Source organism: Emys orbicularis, chromosome 1, assembly GCF_028017835.1.
Source record: "Emys orbicularis isolate rEmyOrb1 chromosome 1, rEmyOrb1.hap1, whole genome shotgun sequence".
In the NCBI taxonomy this organism is placed as follows: domain Eukaryota; kingdom Metazoa; phylum Chordata; order Testudines; family Emydidae; genus Emys; species Emys orbicularis.
In genome coordinates, this window is record NC_088683.1 from 269,787,806 (window position 1) to 269,810,315 (window position 22,510).

Sequence of the window (22,510 nt, forward strand, 5' to 3'; positions counted from 1 at the left end):
GGAGGATAGGGGTACCAGCTGAAAGTCCCTCTCAGTACCCTCAAATTCTGTGAGGCCATTGACCGTGTTGGTACCAGAGGATGAGTTACTGTGAATGGCAGGACTGGAGGGTAAGTGGACTCCAGAAGATAAGTTGGTACCAGCGAGAACTCTTTCAGTATCCCTCAGTAAAAGCAATTTGAGTTCTTCCAGGATCTGAAGGTCCTCATGGAAAAGGAGCAAGGATGGCACCAGAGAATCTGGAGAATGACCCTTGGAACTCAGTATATATATAAGCTGATTCTGCTTGGCGATTTTAACGCAAGAGTCGGATGCGATGCCGCAGCCTGGGAAGGAGTCATCGGGAAAAATGGAGTGGGAAAGTGCAACAGCAATGGCCTGTTACTGCTGAAAACTTGTGCAGCACATGGCCTTCTGATCAGCAATACGGTCTTCCGCCTTCCTACCCGCAACAGGACTTCGTGGATGCATCCCCGTTCCAAGCACTGGCATTTGATCGATTATGTCATCATCAGGAGAAGGGACAGACAAGATGTCAGGGTTACAAAAGCGATGTGTGGCGCTGACTGTTGGACGGATCATAGGCTCATAGTATCCAAAATGAAGCTCCGTATCATGCCGAAGAGACGACCGCAAGGCTGTAAGACTCTCAAAAGGATCAATGTGTCAAAGCTGAAGAACAGCCGCATCACTGAAAATCTAGCGGAAGACCTAGAGAATGAGCTTGCTGATCTTCGTATTGAGGATGACGCTGAGAAAGACTGGGAGCGATTCCGCAACGCTGTCCATACAGCTGCATCGAAGGTATTGGGGCCCTCCACATGCAGGCGGCAAGACTGGTTTGATGAAAATGATGCAGAAATCCAGGCCTTACTTGCTGAGAAGCACCGCCTGCATCGTGCATATCAAAACGATCCATCCTCGGCGGCAAAGAAGACCGCCTTTATCAACGTTCGCAGAACAGTACAGAACCGATTGCGCAAAATGCGGGACTTGTGGCTGAGCGCCAAAGCAGATGAAATACAGGCATATGCAGACAGGAACGACTTTAAGCAGTTTTATGAAGCCCTTAACACACTCTATGGTCCACAGTCTTCTGGGAGCTTTCCCCTCCTGAACTCTGATGGTACTGTGCTCCTTACAGAGAAGACGCAGATTCTCCAGAGATGGGCTGAACACTTTGAAGCAATTCTCAATCGCCCCTCAGTCATCAATGATGAGGCCATTGACAAGATGCCCCAAGTTGCAGTCAATGACTCCATGGATGCTTCACCAGAAGAGGACGAAGTGAAGAAAGCTATCAATCAGCTGTCAAGTGGCAAAGCCCCAGGGTCAGATGCCATACCAGCAGAGGTGTACAAAGTCGGTGGACCCGTGCTGCTACGGAAATTCACTGAGCTGTTTCAGTCCTTCTGGGGGCAGGGAACCATTCCACAGGAATTTAGAGACGCATCCATCTTGCACCTCTATAAGAGAAAGGGCAATTGCCAGGTATGCGACAATCACCGTGGAATCTCGCTGCTTTCTACAGCGGGGAAAGTTCTTGCACGGGTTCTGTTGAACCGATTGATTACTCACCTGGAGAAGGGCTTACTGCCAGAATCACAGTGTGGCTTCCGCAAAGGTCGTGGGACTATTGACATGATCTTTGCTGTGCGTCAGCTACAGGAGAAATGTCAAGAGCAGAATCGTGAACTCTACACAACTTTTGTGGACCTCACGAAAGCATTTGACTCTGTCAGTCGCCAGGGCCTGTGGAGGATCATGTCGAAATTTGGCTGTCCAGACAGATTTATACGAATGGTACGTCAATTTCATCACGGTATGATGGCTCGTGTCCTGGATGACGGTGAAACATCTGAGGCCTTCCCAGTCACCAACGGCGTCAAGCAAGGGTGTGTTTTAGCACCCACTTTGTTCAGCAGGATATTCTCTGCCACTCTGACTGATGCCTTTCAACACTGCTCTGAAGGAGTAGGCCTGAAGTATAGAACTGATGGGAAATTATTCAATCTGAGGCGACTGCGTGCCATCACCAAGGTGAAGGAAACTGTACTTCGAGACTTTCTCTTTGCTGATGATTGTGCTCTGAATGCTAGTACTGAGCCAGAAATGCAAGCCAGTATGGACAAGTTTTCAACTGCATGCAATAACTTCGGTCTCACTATTAACATCAAGACGACTGAGGTCATGCACCAGCCAGCTCCCCACGCTCCGTACTCAGAACCGTCCATCACTGTAAATGGACAGAGACTTCAGACAGTGGACCACTTCACGCACCTGGGCAGTATTCTTTCCCGAGCAGTGTCAATCGATGATGAAGTAAACTGCAGAATTGCTAAAGCCAGCTCTGCATTTGGCCGATTGCGCTTCAATGTTTGGGAACGTCGAGGGATCAGCCTACCAACGAAGCTGAAGGTCTACCAAGCAGTGGTGCTTCCAACTCTGCTGTACGCCTGCGAGACGTGGACTGTCTATCAGAGTCATGCACGAAGGCTCAATCACTTCCACATTTCCTGTCTGCGAAAGCTTCTAAAAATCAGATGGCAGGACAAAGTACCCGATACTGATGTCCTTACTAGAGCCAGTCTGCCGTCAGTTCACACATTGCTGATGAGAGCCCAGACCAGGTGGGCCGGACATGTTGTGAGAATGTCAGATGAACGCATTCCTAAACAGCTCTTCTACGGAGAACTCACTCAGGGAAAGCGCTCCCATGGAGGTCAAAAGAAGCGATTCAAGGACACGCTGAAGACCTCCTTGAAGTCCTTCGAGATCAACACCGCCACATGGGAAACCTTCGCACTGAACCGTTCAGCATGGCACAGCCTCATTCACACAGGCAGTAATACCTCTGAGGCAAGGCGTATTGCTGAGGCTGAAAAAAAGCGTGAGCTGCGCAAGTCCAGAGCTGCTCATACATCATCGACAGTGCCATTACATGTTTGCCCGACGTGTGACAGGACGTTCCACGCCCGAATCGGACTGATCAGTCATCTTCGGACGCACAAAGCCTGGTCATCAAAAGAATGAGTTGTTGAGGTCTTCATCGATAACGATGGACGAACATCATATAGTGTGGTACAGGAGAGGGTACTGAAGTGCAATCCATATTCCCATCTCAGCTGGGTACATAAGACTGTATCAACAACAGTTTCAGCTCCGCTTTAAAATCCATTTGCTTTGAAGGTACGGAGTTCAGTGCTGACACCACTCTAGATTGTTTACCAATGGCTTCTCAGTATGCAATGTGGTCTTTTTAGCTGATGCTGCAGTCTTGTGACCAGAGTGGGTAAGAGCCTCACCAATTCCTGAGTCTGTCTTCATGTCCTGGCACAGATCAAGACTTTTCCTTGCTCTTATCCTGCTCTGTAAAATGGGGTCTTTTTTTTTTTTTTTTTTTTTGGAGTTTGGATGGTTCTGAAGGACCCCAGGGTTTGCTTACCATAGCAACTGTGATGCACCAGGCCGCTCTGAACAACCAAATCCAATGTATAAGGTGGTGGTTTGGACCCCAGGGTCTCAGAGAATGCTCCATCAACAGGAGTTTTAGTCTGATCTCCAACTTTTTTGATCCGCTTTTAACTCCTGAGTAGATCGTACATTTGGCGGGGACACGAGTCTCTCCCAGGCAGTGGAGACATATTGAATGCCTGTCACTGCAAGGAAAAGGCCTATGGCAGGCCTGGTAGAGTTTGAAGCCTGGGATCTTGGGCATAACTCAGGGGTTCTCAAACTGTGGGTCAGGAACCCATTTTAATGGGGTCACCAGGGCTGGTGTTAGACTTACTGGGGCCCAGGCCAAAGCCCAAGGGCTTCAGCCCTGGGCAGGCGGCCTAAAGTTACATGTCCCCTGCCCATGGCAGAAGCCCCTGAGCTTCAGCTCTGGCCCCCTAGCCCAGGGCAGTGGGGCTCGGGCTCCAGTCCCCGCTCCTGGAGTCATGTAGTAATTTTTGTTGTCAGAAGGTCATGATGCAATGAAGTTTGAGAACCGCTGGCATAACTCATTACTTGTGGCTGTGGATTGAGGGCTGAGAGAATGAAAATATCCCAGATTGGGCAAATAAAAGAAGGAAAGGTGGAATTCCACAAAAGCACAAAGCTGTGTTAAATAAACAAATTCAAAAAAATATATAAAATAAAAGAATGACAGAATGAACAAACAATAAGAGCAGCAAGTCACTGGCTAGCTACAGCTAACAGTGCACTGCTCTGTCTCAAGCCACAGGCAACTGAGAAACAACTGGAGCAGCGGCAGATCTGTCCCACCCATTCACCAGAGACCAAAGATATCTATGATGCAGGTGTGGACCCAGGGATCAAAAGCGTATGGGCACGCACACATCCTGAAGTGGAGTAACCATAGGGACACTATTCAAAGAAAAAGTTAATGCGCTTAGTAAGATTACTCTATTTAAGTCATTCCTCTCATGACAAGTTCATGGGAACAATTTTACGCCAGGTTATTTTTCTTGGTAAAAAGAAAAGTGTTCTATACATTTTGAAATGACAAGGTGTATAGCAGTAACTCTTAGTAAACGTAACTCACATTTGCTTTCCAATGAATTTCAGTAGCTATGAAAATATAGCAAGGCTGAATGTTAAAATATTTCCCTTACAGATTTCGTACATCACAGAATGATTATGTACAGTAACTGATTTTTCTCAAAATAACTATGTATGTCCATCCATATTCTTGGGAGAAATGCATCCCTGGCACAGGATTTTGGAAACTTCTATCAAGTACTGTCTAATGAGACCACTTGCATCCCATTGTTTAGTTGTGAGAATTTAAGAGAGGGCATGGACCCCAACCACTCTCAGTTCCTTCAATTAACTGAATAGCCCGAACAAGAGAGACTAGTTGGAATGGGCTGAGGTGTGTGGATCCATATGGACATTTTCCAAAAATCATTCGTTAGGGTAAGACACCACTTTTTCGCCTTCAAGAACTGCTCATATGGCTCCCCAGTTCTGGAAATTAACAAGCAGTTATGACCTTCCAGGTGGTGTGTGAGAAATTAGTAGCTGAAGTCACTGCAGGACTGCTCTCAAACTGGGCACAGATCTAGGAGGACAAATTGAGGAAATAAGGCTTTCATAAATGTGTCTGGAGCGCAAAGTAGGAATAATGCATTTTTTTAATATAGCCATTGTAAAGGCGCATTTTGGAAACATTTAAAACTGATGTGCCCCTAAGCTCAAAACAGTGGATCTATGAGCATTACTATGATTAATTAATTGGTCCTGTGGTAACATCTCTGATCCCCAATCCTGCACCAGGATCTTACTATGCTAGGCACTGTAGAAACAGAACAAAGACTATATTCATACACTGGAGGGAGAATGCAGAACAAGCTTTGTAACCACAAGATGAATTAAAATTCATGATCCACGCTTTGAAAAGGTGAAAAGCTGAACTGGCAGCTAAATGAACAGTGAACTCAATGAAAGTTTTGACTATTAAGTACTCAAAAATCAGAAAGGATGGAGGACCACATCTAGTCCATTCTTTTCTAAGAAAGTAGAATCTTTCCACGACTTCATTCAAAGAAAAGTTTGCCATGTAGAATGTTTCCTGCTTTCCAATATAATCTTTTGGACTCCTCTGCAGAGTTCCCAATCTAGTGCCCAAATAACCCAGAAGCTAAACCAGAGGCGGGCAAACTTTTTGGCCTGAAGGCTGCGTCAGGTTTCTAAAATTGTATGGAGGACCAGTTAGCGGAGGCTGTGCCTCCACAAACAGCCAGGCGTGGCCCGGCCCCTATCCAACCCCCCACTTTTCCCGCTCCACTGTCAGCGCCCGGAGCCCCCGCCCCTGACTGCCTCCCACCACCTCCTCCTCTCATTCCTGACTGCGCCCCCCCCCGGGACCCCGGGACCCCTGCCCCCATTCAACCCCTGTTCCCCCTGACCACCCTGACCCCTATCCACAATCCCGCCCCCCTGACCACCACCCCAAACTCTCCTACCCAACCCCCCCTGCTCCCTGCCCCCCTTACTGTGCTGCCTGGAGCACTGGTGGCTGGCAGCGCTACAGTCGTGCCATCCAGAGCACCAGGAGGGGCAGCCGCGCCGCCCGGCTGGAGCCAGCCACGCCACCGCGCAGCACTGAGCACCGGGTCAGGCCTGGGCTCTGCAGCTGCGCTGCTCGGCAAGAGCTTGCAGCCCCACCACCCAGAGCATTGCGCCGGTGGCGCAGCGAGCTGAGGCTGCGGGGGAGGGGGAACAGCAGGGGAGGGGCCGCGGCTAGCCTCCCAGGGCAGGAACTCAGGAGCCAGGCAGGAGGGTCCCACCGGCCGGATATGGCCCGCGGACGGTAGTTTTCCCACCTCTGAGCTAAACTGTTAGCTTGAAATGGAAATGCAGGTGGAAAATCTTACTCTGATAGCGAAGTGATCTGGTAGATTGGGATGCATAACTTGTGGTTCCAATATGTACCAATACACTTTTTCTGCTTCTTCATCCAGCTAGAGACCAATGTCCTGGTACTGAGAAAGTCCTAGTACTGAGAAACAGACAGTCAGGACTCTTAGCCCTGCTTATCAGGACTTGGCACTGGAGGGACTTTAGTACCGGAGGGACTTTAGTACCAACCTTCATGCTCTCCTTTGAACATGGAGAGTTTTGGGAATTACAGCACTGCCTCTGTCAGGCCTTAAGCAGCCATCTTCAGTGAGTAGGTCTAAGTCAAAGGCCCTTTAAAATGTCAACTGTTCTGGGTGTTAGATACAGGGCTTGGTTGACTAAACCCTAGGAGCTTCCTCCATCAGAAATAGTTAGAAGTTTCCTTCCCAGTACTTTCAGGTTCTACAGTCTCCACCCAGGGACTGATGACAGCTAACCATCATCAGCAACACATATGATGACACTGAAGGAGGCAAATGGCTTGCAGCCTGCCTGACCTTGAGTCATGCTGTTGCTTGGGTTAGCAACACCACACAGGCCCAAAAGGCACGAAGATGAAAAGGCAGGACAACTGGGCTGAACCTTTGACAATACTTGGAATAGAACAACGATTGAAAAAGTATTAAAAAGCAATCCTATTTAGAAGAGAAAAGCTCTTCAAAAGAGGAAATAAGTAAGGAAAAGCTCTGCTCTAAACCTGTTCCATCAGCAGTTAGGATATATCTTCAAGTTCCAGCACATGGTGTAGCACCAATGGACAATGCTTGTTAGATACTTCTGAGGAAACATATCAAAGATGCACTTCTCCAATACTGGGGATCCATATGGGCAAGTCTCAAAGGATTTGGTGTTGTTTATTTCAATTCAGCAGCATGTCACTGTGGTGTAATGTCTGTCTCCACATAGCTGCTGCTCTGTGGAATTTGAAAGTGTCTAAAAAAAAAATTTTTTTTTTTTTTTAAACAAACTCAAAAAAAGAAATAACTTACTTCATCTTGTAATGACTCTTCAACTTGTTCATCATAGTCTTCATCTTGTCTTTTCACTAAATTAAAAGGAATAAGTGCAAACTATAAGGTTTAGATGTTTTCTCTAGGACCCACTCCTGCAAAAGTGCAGGAACAGTTGATAAAAATGCTGTAATAGATAAAAGAGGACCCCAGAAACAGTTGCAGGGTGAAGCACTCAGGACCTTCTGTCAGAGTGCCTGAAGGAGACATTGGGAAAGTAAGGAAAATGCACTGAACAGGTTAGGAGTAAATATGTGAGGGAGCATGGGAGAAGGGCAACCTTGGCCTGGGAAAAGCGAATAGACCAGAAAAGCAGGGAAAAGGGATACCAAAAACAGTCATTGCTGTAGGATTGGGAGGTTGTCACAGATTTAAGACCAGAAGGGACAATTCTGATCTAGTCCAGTGTTTCTCAAACTGGGGTCACCACTTGTTCAGACAAAGCCCCTGGCGGGCCAGTTTGTTTACCTGCCCCGTAAACAAACCGGCCCGGCCCGCTAGGGACTTTCCCTACACAAGCGGCAACCCCAGTTTGAGAAACACTGATCTAGTCTGACTGTCTTAGAATTTCACCTAGTGATTTCTACATCAACTTCTGATTGAGCTACAACATTTTTTGGAAAAGATTTCAAATGGAGAATACATCCTTTGGTAAGGTGTTTCAAAGGTCAATAACTAGTTACAGTTTGCACCTCATTTCTAGTCTGAATGTATCTAGTTTCAGCTTACTGCTGCTGGATCTCAAGGTGAGGTAACTCAGGAGAGGATAACTGAACAAGCAGTCAATACGAGATGTTTAGAATCTTTGCTTTTGAGAGCTTTTAGTGCAAATTATAAAACTTATTCTAATACACAGAAGGTGGCACTAACTTACCCTGTCTTAACTCTTGATTTTTAAAGTGCTCTTCTAGTTTTCCTTTCAATATTCCTCCAAGTTCTTCAAAATGTTCATTGTTAAGGCATCCATCTCCCATTACCTCGATGCACTAGTGAAATACAGTATGTTCAAAATAGAAGTTTTTAACATTAAACACTACTCAAATAGTGGCAGTGAAATTTTAACATGTTGAAAACACTGACTAGAGCTATACTTCAGATTACCACTGACAAAATAGCAAACTTTTTTAAAAAGAATTTTCATATTAATTCTAGGCTTATAAAATTAAGGAACTGACATTTTACAGGTTAGATCCATATTATAAGTAAAATTGTTTAGTGTTTTTTCTAGACTTTTGTTTGATATTCAGTATTAATGTTTTTAAACAAATGTTATCTATGCAAGTGAAAAATTGTGTTCCCTAATCCAGAAAAAACTACATTTATAAGATTCAATAGACATTTTCAATAATTAGCTATGAAAATTAGTCACATTAAACTAAGCTAACAAAATATATAGTCAAATGATAGGTAACTGTTGGAAAAATCTCCTGTATTAGTAATTTAAACTTATGGCAAGCACTAAATTTCCTTGACACTAAAAACAAACATACAAGTTTTCAATAATAATGATAATGGTATAAACAGTTCTATGAAGAAAAAAGATCACCTTTGCAAATGAATGCATTATTTCTGAAAGTACATCTGAATCAGGTTCTGTCCCTATAGCTTTGATAAGCGCATCACACATGAAATGCCACATCTGTGTGAGATACTCTGGCCCACGAACTCTAGCACAGTCAAGAAGAAGAGGCATAGATTCTGCTGCTGCCACACGAACACGTTTGATTATTAAGGAAATACTGGATAATTGAGATCAAACTGAAGTACTTTTATGACATGAGCATCAGGAAACATACTACAAAAAAGGTACTAAATTCCCATCTTAAACTATGACCAGTCACCCCAAGCTGAAACATACTCATTTTCATAACTACCCAGACATTTAATCAAAGAGACTGGATGTAAAAAAGTTATGTTTGCTATATAAAAGTTTTAAAGATTTACAATGTAAACTAAGGTTGAAGAAGAGCTATCTAAGCATTTCCTTGGCTTCTTGATTCATGCTGCAACTAACATTTACATTTACTTATTTAATTTTCTTTTAAAGAACCAAAAAAGCCTTATTTGCCAAAGGAACTGGACTAGCTTAGCAAGATAGGCATAAAAAATATTTGTCATGTTAAGTGACTCTGCTGGTACCTGTACTATTTACCTGACAGGCACCAAAGTATTGGACAAATACATAAATTTAAATATAGCACATTTTTGCCAAAGCTAACAGCATCCTTTAATGGTGCAATTTGAATAAAGCTATGATCTAGAAGCACAACAACATATGCTAAATATTGAGGTTGTAAAAACTGTCCTTGCCCATTGTGGCAAGACTAGTAAACAGCTACCAAAATAATACTTCAGCGTTGTTTTGGACATTTCCCCACCCTATTTACTACTTCCTCACGCTCTGAGTTATGTTATGGAGGCTTTTAATCAGATAAGAGCTGAAGGCAGACATTTAGGGATAGTCAGTGCTGCTTTTTAGTTGGACGAACTAGATGCAGAGGCGAGTGCATACTGTAAGATTAGAAAGTTAAGACCCAAACTCTAATTTGCATATGCACTCAAACTAGACGCCCAAGCCAATGGACAAAGAATTTAAAGAATTGGTCAAAGTAGTATTTATTGCTGGACTGACACCTTGTTTGCAATGGATCAGGTTGGAGAAATTTAAACTCCCGATTTATACAATACTGAAAGTGAGGTTAGCTATAGACAGACACCTTCCCGATACTAGAATAAAACACTGTTGAACTTACTTTCTCCATATTCATGGAAAGATGACTAGCATAGCTGAAGTTTTGAGTTTTTCAGAAGTAAAACTGCTAGTTAATCTCTATTGTTTTTATATGAAAAAGGATATCATCATGGAAATAGAATTTCAACAAAGGAACCATCAGTTTTACAACTTGCTCTGTGTACTCCACAAATCCTTCTTTTAATTCCTTAGCATAGCAAACCTGAAACAAAAAAGGTAATTTTAACGTTATCAGCACTAGGTAAAAGCATTACTACTAAAATGTTTAAATTATGAAATGTTCAAGGAGGATAGTAGACAACCAGAGTAAGGTCAGAGTTAATGGAAAAGCCACGTTAGAATGCATTTATTTACCACTTTACCATATTATCTGGAAAGAGCCAGATGGCAGAGTATATTTTTTCACTAGTGGCTGAATATCTTAGACTAAATGTGTATACTTTATGATACATAAGACAGAAAATTCTTTTTATAGGGCTCCTTTTGCTGACATCTGAACATTTGTCCCAAGGCTTAATTTTTATAAAAGTTAACAGAACTTAAGACCAATAGAAAAAAGTTTCCGTATTTTTAAGTCATCTGCAGAGTCTGAAACCTAAACTGCAGCAATATGAACCTAAAAATGAAAACTACTTAAATTTGAATGCGAGCAGTAAGTTGAGGATGAATGAGTTATCTTTGGCCACAAAAAAGTTTGCCCAACCACACCCTAGTACTGCAAGAATAAAATACTTGTATATATGGGATTCAGATTTAATCATTATTGACTTTTAACTATTAATTTAATTCCATAGAAAACCTAGCAAGAAGTAGCTGACCAAGATTTCCCATTACTCACCAGCATCTGGCATGCAGTTGCTTTTTCTTCAAGGCCTGCAGTTTTAATTCCAAAACTTTGCTGGTCTCCTAGGTTTACAAATTCCCAACCATCATCATCACTCATATTCTCCATATCTTGGGCTGTTGTAGAAAAAAAAAAAAAAAAAAAAAAGTTCTACAAATGCTGCCAAATCTTTTATTTCAAAGATTTTTCAAAATAAAGTAATCGTTATAACCTACTGTCTAGTAGAGCAACTTCAGGCTTAATTGACGCAGTCTTCATTAAAGGCCCCATGACGACAGGAAGGTACTGCTGAAATTCTTTTCCAAGGATTTTGCACATTCTAGCCCATGCAGAGATCATGTAAGATATCTGTGAGAGCAGTTTTAAAACTCACATTAGCACACTCATCATTACCCTTTTCAATGTGTATTAAAACAAAACGGGAGGAAACGCACCGCAGTATATAACAAGTGGTTAAAAATGTATCGTGGTCAGATTATTGGATCACAATTACCGAGGATAGAGACAAAGACAAGGAAATACTATACATTTTGACCCTTCCCTCAAGGTGCTACAGTTGAACATCCATTGCCTAAGAGCCACAAAGCACTCTGTTTTTGAAAACATTGCCTCCTGCCACAACATTGATGTGATCTGCTGTTAGGAAACCCATGTTAATTCCTTTATTGCCAGTCAGCTATAATATCTGGTTTCAATCTCAAATTACAGCCTTCATGAAAAAACATGGTTGAGCCACTTATGTAGGACCCAACTTACCAATGTGTAGTCTACCATCTACATCTGACTACTATGACATCATAAGGCTCAACAACTTTAAAGTGGCTGTGTACCAACCCCCTAATAATTACGCCCTACTGTATCATCACTCTAGCATCCACCTATCTATGCTAGAGACTAAACAGCAACCACACAACTTGGAGCAATACAGAATCTGATCCAAGAGGGACAGACTTTACAAATTGGATCTCTCTCAATTAACTACATCTTCATAACCCTAACCAACCAGCCAAATTTTCACTCTACCTGCTGGAATGAAGGCTGCTCCCCCGACCTCAGTTACAGACTGCCCTCTACTAGCCACCTTCAGGGTCTTTAGAAATTCCCCCCACAGCTACATTGCCCCATCTTCATCCAAAGAGGGGTTACCATACCCATATTGACTATTTGTCCAAGGCTATGTTGGAACTAAAGAAAGGCAGACTGGAGTAATTACACTAAGCTCATTGACCAATATACAGTCTATCACGTATAACATCTCAATAGATCAAGCTTCCTCAAAGTTTACCAAAGCCATCTTTGAGGCTGCCTCCAAGACCATCCCACATGGCTGCCAAAAAGCCTATATAGCATGTCTGACAAAGAACGTGCAGACCTACTTAAACAGTTAACTGACCAATATCACTAGAGCAGACAAACAAAATTTGAGAGGTCAATAAAAGAAAAAAGTGGCACCACTACAAGGACTCTCCTCAGTTGAACCAAGACAAAAACTTCCAGACATTCTCTAGGAAAGAAATAAGAAAGGCACTAAAATAAATGAACACATGGAAAGCCTTCAGCTTTTGAAAATGTATCACCAGAACTACAACATGGGAAGAAAAGCCAACACTGCCTGTCCAGCTTCATGTCCCATGTCATATAGGAGAACGATACTTGAGATACGACAAAAAGCTACGGTGACAACTTTACCAAAGCCAGGTAAAGCCCACTCTTCAGCAGCCAGCTATCATCCAATATCACTCAAGCTGTAGCTATAAACTCTTGGAGTGGATGATGCTTTAGAGAATTATGCCTATGACAGAACAACTTTTGAGTGATGATTCCAACCAAATGGAAGCACTTGGACCAAATGCTAGCACTCACTATGTACAGTGAGAATGGATTTCAAGAGCAGAAAAGTGGAGCTGTCCTTTTTTACCTTACAGCAGCCTATGACACCATCTGGCACACTGGTTTGCTGTACAAAGTGTCAAGAGTGCTTCCTAGATGGGTTGTCATGGCAACTGAGCTGATGGCCTGAGGTAGACATTTTCAGGTAGCTCTGGGCCACAAAACCCAGCACCTGGAGATTACAGAAGAATGGACTCCCAAGAGGCTTGGTGCTGGCACCAACTTTATTTAATGTACCCATCAATGACCTACTAAATACCATCTCCAGGTGGTTTATGGGCATTGATCTTGATCATGGAAATGAAAACCAAGTACATCAAAGACCATGTTAACATGCTTCCATTTACGGCATGCTCAGAGCCAACCTGAGCTTAAACATCTTTTTGAATGGTCAGTGATTGGCATGTGATCCAAAGCCAGTGTATCTAGAGGTCACCCAAGATCTCACACACACACCCCAACCAAAGTAGCTCAAAACATCAAGAGCAAAAACTTAAACTGGTAGGGTCTATCTGGGGATCTAGTATGCTAACACTGCATAATTTGGGGCTCACTCCCTGCTATTCAGCTGGAGAACATTGTGCCCCAGTTTGGTTAAATTCTGCACACACTAAATTAACAGAAAAGAGCTTAATCGTTCCATGAGAATTGTTACAAGCACATTGAAGCCAACAAACATTTTGTATGTTACCAGTCCTAGTCAATATTTATCCTCCTGACAACCAGCATCAGAATGCAGCCAACAAACTGATCACCAAGGTACAGCAAATGCCACTTGACACTGTTCAGGAATATCTGGGATGCACCCTGCCACCAACTGTGCAACAGAAATCCTATCTGGACAGTGCTGCACACACTCCATTGAGATCAGCTCACTGAATCTGACAGAATGGAAGAAAGACTGTCACTACCAGGAACTCCCACATAACCATGCTGTATGAAGAGCTACCTGATTTTGGGCCTCCATACCACCTCTGGAGCCAAGCTTACAAGGGTCAGGTGTTGCATGGTTCACTGTGCCAAGAAAGCTTATGCTTGGGGCATCCAAGACAGTCCACTGTGCATCTGTGGAGGATGCTGTATAAATGCTGGATAGTTGCTTTTTTCATGTTGGATTCCAGGGAGGTCTTCCCAAGATGAACACTGACTCAAAGGCCAATGATTGGCTCAAGGACACAGCTATTTTGTTTGTTTTAAACCTGGTCTTGCCCATACACAATTGCTATGTTTTATCTATATATTGCCAAACTGCACAAAATGCAGCTCAAAGCAAAGAAAAATCAATTTTACCTTTAAGTGGTTCTATAAAGACATAGCTGTTATACATCACCACACATGAATCTGTACCCTCAGCAAAGCATTGACTAGGAAATCCTTTATCTTCAAGCTTCCAATCTGCTGGCTCTAGTACAGAGCAGTGCCCACAGAGTGGAACCACTTTGGCCCTCAGGGTCTCCAATATTAAGTTTCTTTCAAAGAAAATTATGTAATTTGCAAAGTTAAGATTTACTGAAGCGTCAACTCCAAAAAAGGTACATGAGTAGTGATCTACTGTATGTGTGTTTCAAGGGAACTAATTTTCAGATACACTTATGAAGAGACAAGATCCAGAAAAAAACAAAAAACAAAAAAACCGCGAAACACAGAACATGTAACTAGGTAATAGAGTGTAGCAGACCATAAAAAACAGAGGTACAGAATGACTCAAGGAAATTAATCAAGTTTTGCACTGAACAGTAGTGTTTTTATGATCTAGGAAGAACGAACAAGAGGGCATCTCAAATAGATGGGGTTTAAATATAACATTTTATTAATCCAATGTCTATGAGCTGCAAAAAACCCCCACCAAAAACAGCTTACCTTCAATATACTGCTGGAAAGTAAAAATAATCTTTTAACCCTCACTGACAAGTGAAGACAGATAGTTTACATGGGGGCACAGAGGTATACAAAAGCTATGATGGGACCCTTCTCTTCAACTGGCATGGCCTTTTAGGGAATATTTTGAAGAGCTGAACCTTTATCTTTGCTAGAACATCTGTGCAAATCCCCTGCCATCTCCTGTCTTGACTACTTTAACTTCCTCTTGTCCCTGTAATACCAATATTGCTCCGCTCTAATCCACCCTGAAATGATTCTTCTCAGCAAGGCACGCTTCCGAGGTGATAGAGACCGCTATAAAACAGCTAATAAGGTCAAACCAAAAAACTTGACCTGCCAGAGACTGTTTTGGACCCTTTTGCCCTCTTCAACTGTTTATCTAGTGTGGGTATACCAGTTTTGCTCATGCAAACTATTTTTTTTTAAAAGAGTAAAATTTTAGTTTGGATTTCTCTGTCCCAATGTTCAAAGAGAACTGACACTGCCAAACAGAAACGTATCCAGAAAAGTCTTAAACAGTATGGCAGGAAAGCAACGGACCCAACGAACTTACACAGAGTAAGGGTCCACAGACTGAAAGCAGCTGTGACAGAACTCTCCTTGTATCTCCCAAAGGTCTCTTCACAAATGGAGCCCCTCTGTTTGCTTCGATTGGCAAGCTCAGCCATAGGGAGAGGGGCAATAAATGGATGAAGTAGGTCAGAGGGTAGCCAAAAGGATAGGGTGGGGAAAAGATTTTGCTAGCTGCCGTCTCAAAATCATCCTTTAAAGCTAGGGCTACAATAGATAAGATAGGGTTGAACTGCTGCTCGCACTGCCATAGGCAGAAAATCTGGTACGAGGGTGAAAGAAATTAAGACCAGAACCTCATGGAGAATTCTGAACTGCCTCTAGTATTTTTGAGAAGAGGCACTGATACAACATATCTCGGCCTGGGAGGTCAGAAACCAGTACAGTAAATATGAAAATGTTATTTATTACAAATATCCTCAGACAGAGGGAGAAGATATTTTCTTCCTGACAAGTTTTAGTAATAATGGTGCTGTTGAAAAAATGCAGCACAATAGAGCTAAATTTTATTCTACCTTGTGCATCAACAAGTTAGTCTGCTATGGTCAAACTACAATATTACTGGTGTAGAAGTAATATGAAAAATGACCACTTGGGTTTTCAGATCTCAAGTAGAATTTGCAGTATTACCAGTTAGAAAAAAACAACAAATGATACAGGTTGAGCAATTTGATATGGAAGTTAAATACAAATCTTAATTCATTTGAGGTCATTTTCACAGTAAAACCACAATAAAATAGTAACTATTCACTATAAGAATATAGTTAATGGATCCAGTGCTAAAGAGACTATCCATTACAGAGACTCATATGCTGAAGTCTGATGCTGGCACTCCATGTACCATTTCCCTCCATTTCCTGCATTGCAAGTCAGGTTTCTTAAGTTCCTCGATTCTCAAATCCTTTCATTCTAAGGAATTTCACTTTTCAACCACCTCTACACTATGCAGATCCCATGCATTGTAGTAGACTTAGGAGAGTGGTTCTGTGGCAAAAAGATCTGAACAGCTAATTTTTTTAAGAAGCAGTTACACACTTATGTTGCATGTGACACTTCAGAAATTTTCTATAAAAAAGGCAAGAGGATAAAAGGACATTAAATATTAGGCATCAACAGATATTTGTTACAAGTGAGCATCTTCTGACATACCTGGGGGTCATCATCTTCCAGATCACTGAAGTCTGTCTGCGTCTTCAGCAACAGCTGCATCACATCGGATGCATCCTGCATAAACTAGAAATAAAATACACCCACATGTGAAGTTTCATATCAAACAGCGCTTATTTCAAGTTGAAGCACATAAGTTATTCATTGTTTTTAGAAGAATTTAACTTAAAAGTAAAAATTCCTACAACAGTATAAGACAGCAATATTTTCTTGAGTAATCTTCCACTGAAGATGTGAACCTTAGCTATGGTCAAGCTCTAAGGCAGTGGTTCTCAGCCAATCAGCACACAGCTGCGGCCCACGTGATATTCTCAAGGCCGTAACTAGGGTAGGGCAGGAGGGGTACTTGCCCCACGTGCAGAGACAGTGGGGGGGCCGCATGCAAAAATGGGTGTCACAGGATTAGACACAGCATCAGCCCTGCCGGCAGGATCAGGCCCAGTGGCATCAGGCCACCCCCAGCAGGATCAGGGTCAGCAGCATCAGCAGGAGGCCAGAGTGCTCAGCGCCTCCCCCACCCCACAGGATTATGGGTCCCGTGACTCCGACTGGAGCAGGCTCCCCGGCACTAGGACTGCAGTAGCAGGTGGGCAGGGCGGGCTGCTCAGCTGAGGTAGGAGACCAGCGGGCACGGGGAGGAGTGCATGGGGGACAGACTAGGTGGGGGGGACTGGTGGCATTCCCTGGATGGGGGGGGCTAAATATTGGGGCACAGTCCATGGATAGAGTGGGGCGAGTGCTAGGAGGCAGGACTTGGGGGGGGTCTGGGTGCTGGGGGCAGTTGCTCGGTGCCAGGAGGCAGTCCCTAGGTGAGGGTCTGGGTACATAGGAGGGCAGTCCCTGAGTGGGGCCGGTCTGCCCTGCACATGCAACCCTGTCTTTGCCGGGCAAGCATGTGTGCCCGCCCAGGGTTTTGGGGATTGGAGGGGTGTGTGTGTGTGTGTGTGGGGGGGGGGGAAATAAGACAGTCCCTGGCTGAGGGGACCCCTGCACCAGGAAGGGCTTCCCATCTTTGTAGGCAGGCACTGCAGCCATGGTCTCCAGGTGCTCGGCTCAGCCACACTGCCAGCAGCAGCACAGAAGTGAAGGTGGCAATACTCCATGCCATGCCATCCTTCCAGTAAATTCATTAATTTTAACAATTAATGTTTTGACTTATTTTGCTAATTTAAAATGTTCTTGGTAGATATTTGCCAGTGTTGAAATGAAAGGTACTATATCAATTTGAATTGTACTGTTGTCATATAACAAATACTATTTTTTTTTAGATGTACATGTACTATATATAGTGTGGATGCGGTCCACATAACACAGAGCTGCATATGCAGCCCACAATGGTAAATAGGTTGAGAACCAATGCTCTAAAGCAGGGATCGGCAACCTTTGGCACGCGGCTCGCCATGGTAAGCACCCTGGTGGGCCGGGCCGGTTTTACCTGCCGCATCCGCAGGTTGGGCCGATCGTGGCTCCCATTGGCCGCGGTTTGCCGCTCCAGGCCAATGGGGGCTGTGGGAAGCGGCACGGGCCGAGGGATGTGCTGGCCGCCGCTTCTCACCGCCCCCCATTGGCCTAGAGCAGCAAACCGCGGCCAGTGGGAGCCGCGATCCGCCCAACCTGCAGACACAGCAGGTAAACAAACCGGCCTGGCCCGCCAGGGTGCTTACTCTGGCAAGCCGCCTGCCAAAGGTTGCTGATCCCTGCTCTAACAAAGCTAGAAGGAGAAGCCAACTGCAGAGAGCACATTGGATTGGGAGGCATGAGACTCAAGTTCTATTACAAATCACCATATGGCCTTAGACGAATTAATCTGTACCTCTCTTTTCTTGCAGATGGGGATAGTATTTATGCCCCTTTATGAAGTGGATTGAGAACGAAGATAAAAAGCACTTATAATTCTAATTTTTAGTATTTATACAGAAAGACACAGGGAGTCAAACTTCCTAGGAGTGTTTTTCCTGTCTATTCTGATTTCACTCCAGAATCAGGAGACGCTAGCAGCACTAGCTAGTAAACATTCTGAATCATGTCAGACATCTTGAGTGCAGAGAATATACACACAACCTACAGCACATTCTATCCTTATACTGAACTCATCACCATACTATCTGAGCAACTTCTAGTAGTACTTTAAGCAACATGACTACATGTCATGTTTGTGTTCTCAGCCGCTCCCCACATTATCCACCCAATTCAAGGAATACAATATAATTGCAGTTATCTGAAAATCCTTGTTATTTAAATCCAGTTTCCCCCATATAGCCCTGTTAGTTAACAGCACTTCCGTTTATCCAAATGCCCAGATATCCAAAAATTTCAGCTGTCCCTTAGGCCATTTGAATAAATAGGAGTGTACTGTATAATATTCCTACACTCCTTCCCATCCCCCGCCCCATAATTCATTGCTGCAACTTCACTGTCAGTTTCATCTGGGTTCTTACATAAAGAATCATAGCAAACTGCAAACCAGTTCTGGTGGCACTACTAGAAGCACATGGAAAGCTAGGAAAGTTAATGTTTTCAGATACTTGCTTTAAAAAGCAAACAACAAACTAAGCTTCATATGCCAATATTTAAATTAAAGGTATTTAATAAGGGCCAGGGAACAGGAAGAGAAAATGTGATTTGCTCCCTTTTCCCCAAGGTTACAAAGCCTTCTTTCTTATCTTCCTTTTAGAACCCTGGATTTATGCAATAGGTAAAGCTCCAACCACACATCAGGCCATGTCAGACAAAGCTGCCCATCCATAAGAATCAGGGTCTAACATTATGGAGAATATATCATACTTCTGAATCTAGCAAAGACTAAATTACAAGGTAGTAATCTTTGAAATACAGAACAAAACCAACATGAGGCACAGAACTAAAACCATTCAAATGAAGCCAGCTGAAATATTTATTTACCTCCCCAGTTAAAGGAACTTGGAAGTATGACAGACAGCAACAAATCTGAAGGTTGAGCAGTCAGTGAAGGAAATGCAACATACTATTATGTGGAAAGGCTTTAAAAAAAAATAGATTCTCTGACTCGACAGTTAACAGTATACATCTTAAAGACTTACCTTTTCCTTACCAACGGCAAGGCCAATTAGGCTGATGCATTCAATAGTTTTTCCTCTTAAAAGTCTAAGTTCCTTCTGTACAGCATTCTCAACAATGTGTTTTAGAGAGGGCATAAATAAGTCATAGTAGGGAACAAATTTCTCCTCTGCTGTATCTGCAACTGATGCAATGGAAGTCACAACTTGTTCCAAAACCAGCTTAGTGCCTTTCTGTATTAACTTTGGGATTAAAAAAAAAAAAAAAGAGAAAGAAATATGGTTTGTCTCTAAAACTTACACCACTTACAATTTTCAATTAAATTTTGTCCCATCCCCAAATGTGGCTTTTGTACAGATTATAATTCTGATAAAATATTGTTATAGTCTACATATCACTATTTACAATGTTCGGTTTTTGATACTGATGGGTACTGAATGCAAATTTCATATCAGCTGTTTTACAAGAGTCAAATAATTACTGTAGGATAATAAATGGGTTTTGCAAACTTGACAGAAGACTTTAGCAAAGCAATTAAAAAAAAAAAGACACCCCAAAATCATTAAGCATATTATACCTCCTGCAATTTAATCACCATGGTGGAATGAAGATGCTTCACTAGATTATCCAGATAGGGAATAAGCAGTGATTTTGGACAATCTTCAGTAAAGTTAATGAGTGCAGCAGCTGCATGAGCCTGAACACGCTGGTTGCCTTGATCTTCCATGGTTTGCAGAAGAGCTGCAATTACCTACAACAGAATAGTTTATGTTCAAAACAAGTTTCCCAATGGAACAAAAATTTATCTTGGATTGTGTATTACTTGCCTTCTCATGGAATTTCTTTTGGAAACCAGGGGCAAAGTCTGTAGCCATTTGTCCAACTGCATTACAGGCTGCGTATCTCACTCTTGGATGCTGAAATAACATTCCCCTCAAATAGTAAGTGTTTATAAAAGCAGAAGTTAAATGACAAATTTTGACCAATCAACTGCATTAAACTTACAGGATCCTGGAGGAAAAGTAAAACGAAGTTAACTATCTCATTTAGAATTCCCTCCATCTGTTGATGACAACCTTCTCCAATAGCTGACAGAGCCATCAAACCAGCATGCCTGTATTTCCAATCAGCTGTGTAAGACGACATTACATGGAAAATAAGGTATCCATTTTGGAAAATAAGAATAGGGAAAGACAGGAATACAGAAGGTCTCATTTTAAAATTGTAAAAGAACATGTCTGGATATTTAATCTATGTATGTCAAAACTGCTCCCTCCCAACCCCTGCATGTACCCAGACATCCTTTTCTTCTGGCTAATTTGAGGAAATGGGGGACAAACCCTTCTGCCCAAAACTGAACACAGAAATTCTAAGCTATTGATACCTCATCCCTAGTGCTACTGTCTGGAAATAGTTAAATAAGTCAACTAGGAATGTTTCAGGAAAAGACATCTTCCATTTTGCTACCAGTGATTTCCATACTCTTGTGCTTGCCCCTCTTCTTCAGTGTTTGAAAAAAAGAAAAAAATCTAGGTAAGAGCACTGAACATTCCAATTTAAAGACTAACAAAGAATTCCCCCCCTCCCGCCCCTCCTCCCACACACCAACTTTCTAATGTCGTCATGTAGCCTATTCAATCCTACTAATACGTTTATCAAAGGATTGGCCAATTTTTTAAAAAAATTGAAGCCTAAGGTTAAATATGGATTTAGGAATTTAACTTTCACTCTTTTAAAAATGTTTGGCCTATTAGCCTGACTGACACCTGACCTCTATCTCTCCTTAACAACTTTCCTTTAGCGTGGAGAATTGCATTAGCAATACCCTTTTGCCCACAATGATCTTCCTTGTACCACAACAAAGAGGGTTTGAAAATAAAACATACAAGGAAAGATACAGCCAAATCTGTCAAATATCCTTCTCTCTTTCCCTGCTTTGCTGTGGGAAGAAGGTAGACAGACTCCTCCTCACACCAAAAGTCAAGAATTTTGAATTAGTGATATCAGGTCTCCACTGCTACAACTTGTAAAGGGCACTTCGGCTCTTACTACCATGATCCCTAATGCTACTCACACACATCTGCTGAATTATGAGGTAGTTTGGGATCGTATGAAGGTCAGTTTTTGCTACTAACTGTAAAGTAGCGTACCATATACTCCACAGTACTATGTAGCACCAGAGAAAAGAGCTGCCTGCAGCTCTCCCACCCCAAATAAATTAGTCAAGTAAAAAATGTTTAATTACTTCAACATCTGGCCTTTTTTTTTTTTTTTTTTTTTAAACCACTGTACTCTGGTCTGACATATTATAGTGAGGTAAAGTGGACTATCCACTCCCACTACTCCACTGTTTCATAAACCCCAGTAGTCTAGATGGCTGATCTTTCTTCTGTACTATAGAAAATCTAAAGGATAATGTAAATATAGTAATTGTGTACTACCAACCCACCACTCACAGGACTGCCCTAAACAGTCACAACATAAAAGTTTCCAACTCCTGCAAACTTAACCAATACACCACCACCATGGATTGGCATCTGAGTTGCAGCTTGCTTCATTATAAGCGAAAGATAGTCTGATTTGCATCACACAGCTAGGCTAGAAAGTGCCAGTTCTGATAGTGGATGCTGGGAAGCAGCAGTTACAGTGCTTCTATTTTTGCTGCTGCTCAAGTTCACTGCTTTTTCCTAATTCATTAAGATCACATTGTAGGTCTTCCTTCCAACTCGCTGCTATTAGTATGCATGCCTGCATGCATTCATTCATGTGATGTCAGGAGAGATGATACCTAAGCCTGTTGGGGCTCACATTCTGGCATCCCACCCCCTGAGGAGAAAACTTACAACCTTTAATTTATGTAAGGAAGGTTTGAGAGAAAAGACTGGAATTTTATCTCTAAAAAATGAGAAACAAAAATTCTTTGTAGTTCATCTTTAACAGTTGATTAAATAA

At 42.6% G+C, this 22,510-nt stretch overlaps 1 protein-coding gene across 1 annotated transcript in view; it reads right to left on the reverse strand.

Moving 5' to 3' along the window:
- IPO5 (importin 5) overlaps window positions 1–22,510 on the reverse strand; it is an 88,254-nt gene that overhangs the window by 36,035 nt on the left and 29,709 nt on the right. Inside the window, exons 11-21 of the mRNA XM_065401488.1 lie at window positions 20,564–20,688; window positions 20,386–20,475; window positions 20,136–20,309; window positions 19,582–19,800; window positions 16,505–16,588; window positions 11,230–11,362; window positions 11,009–11,130; window positions 10,276–10,372; window positions 8,965–9,137; window positions 8,293–8,404; window positions 7,398–7,453 (exon numbers count right to left, since the gene is read on the reverse strand). Of these exons, the coding sequence (XP_065257560.1) occupies window positions 7,398–7,453; window positions 8,293–8,404; window positions 8,965–9,137; window positions 10,276–10,372; window positions 11,009–11,130; window positions 11,230–11,362; window positions 16,505–16,588; window positions 19,582–19,800; window positions 20,136–20,309; window positions 20,386–20,475; window positions 20,564–20,688 (1,385 nt within the window). The remainder of the gene's footprint in view (window positions 1–7,397; window positions 7,454–8,292; window positions 8,405–8,964; window positions 9,138–10,275; window positions 10,373–11,008; window positions 11,131–11,229; window positions 11,363–16,504; window positions 16,589–19,581; window positions 19,801–20,135; window positions 20,310–20,385; window positions 20,476–20,563; window positions 20,689–22,510) is intronic.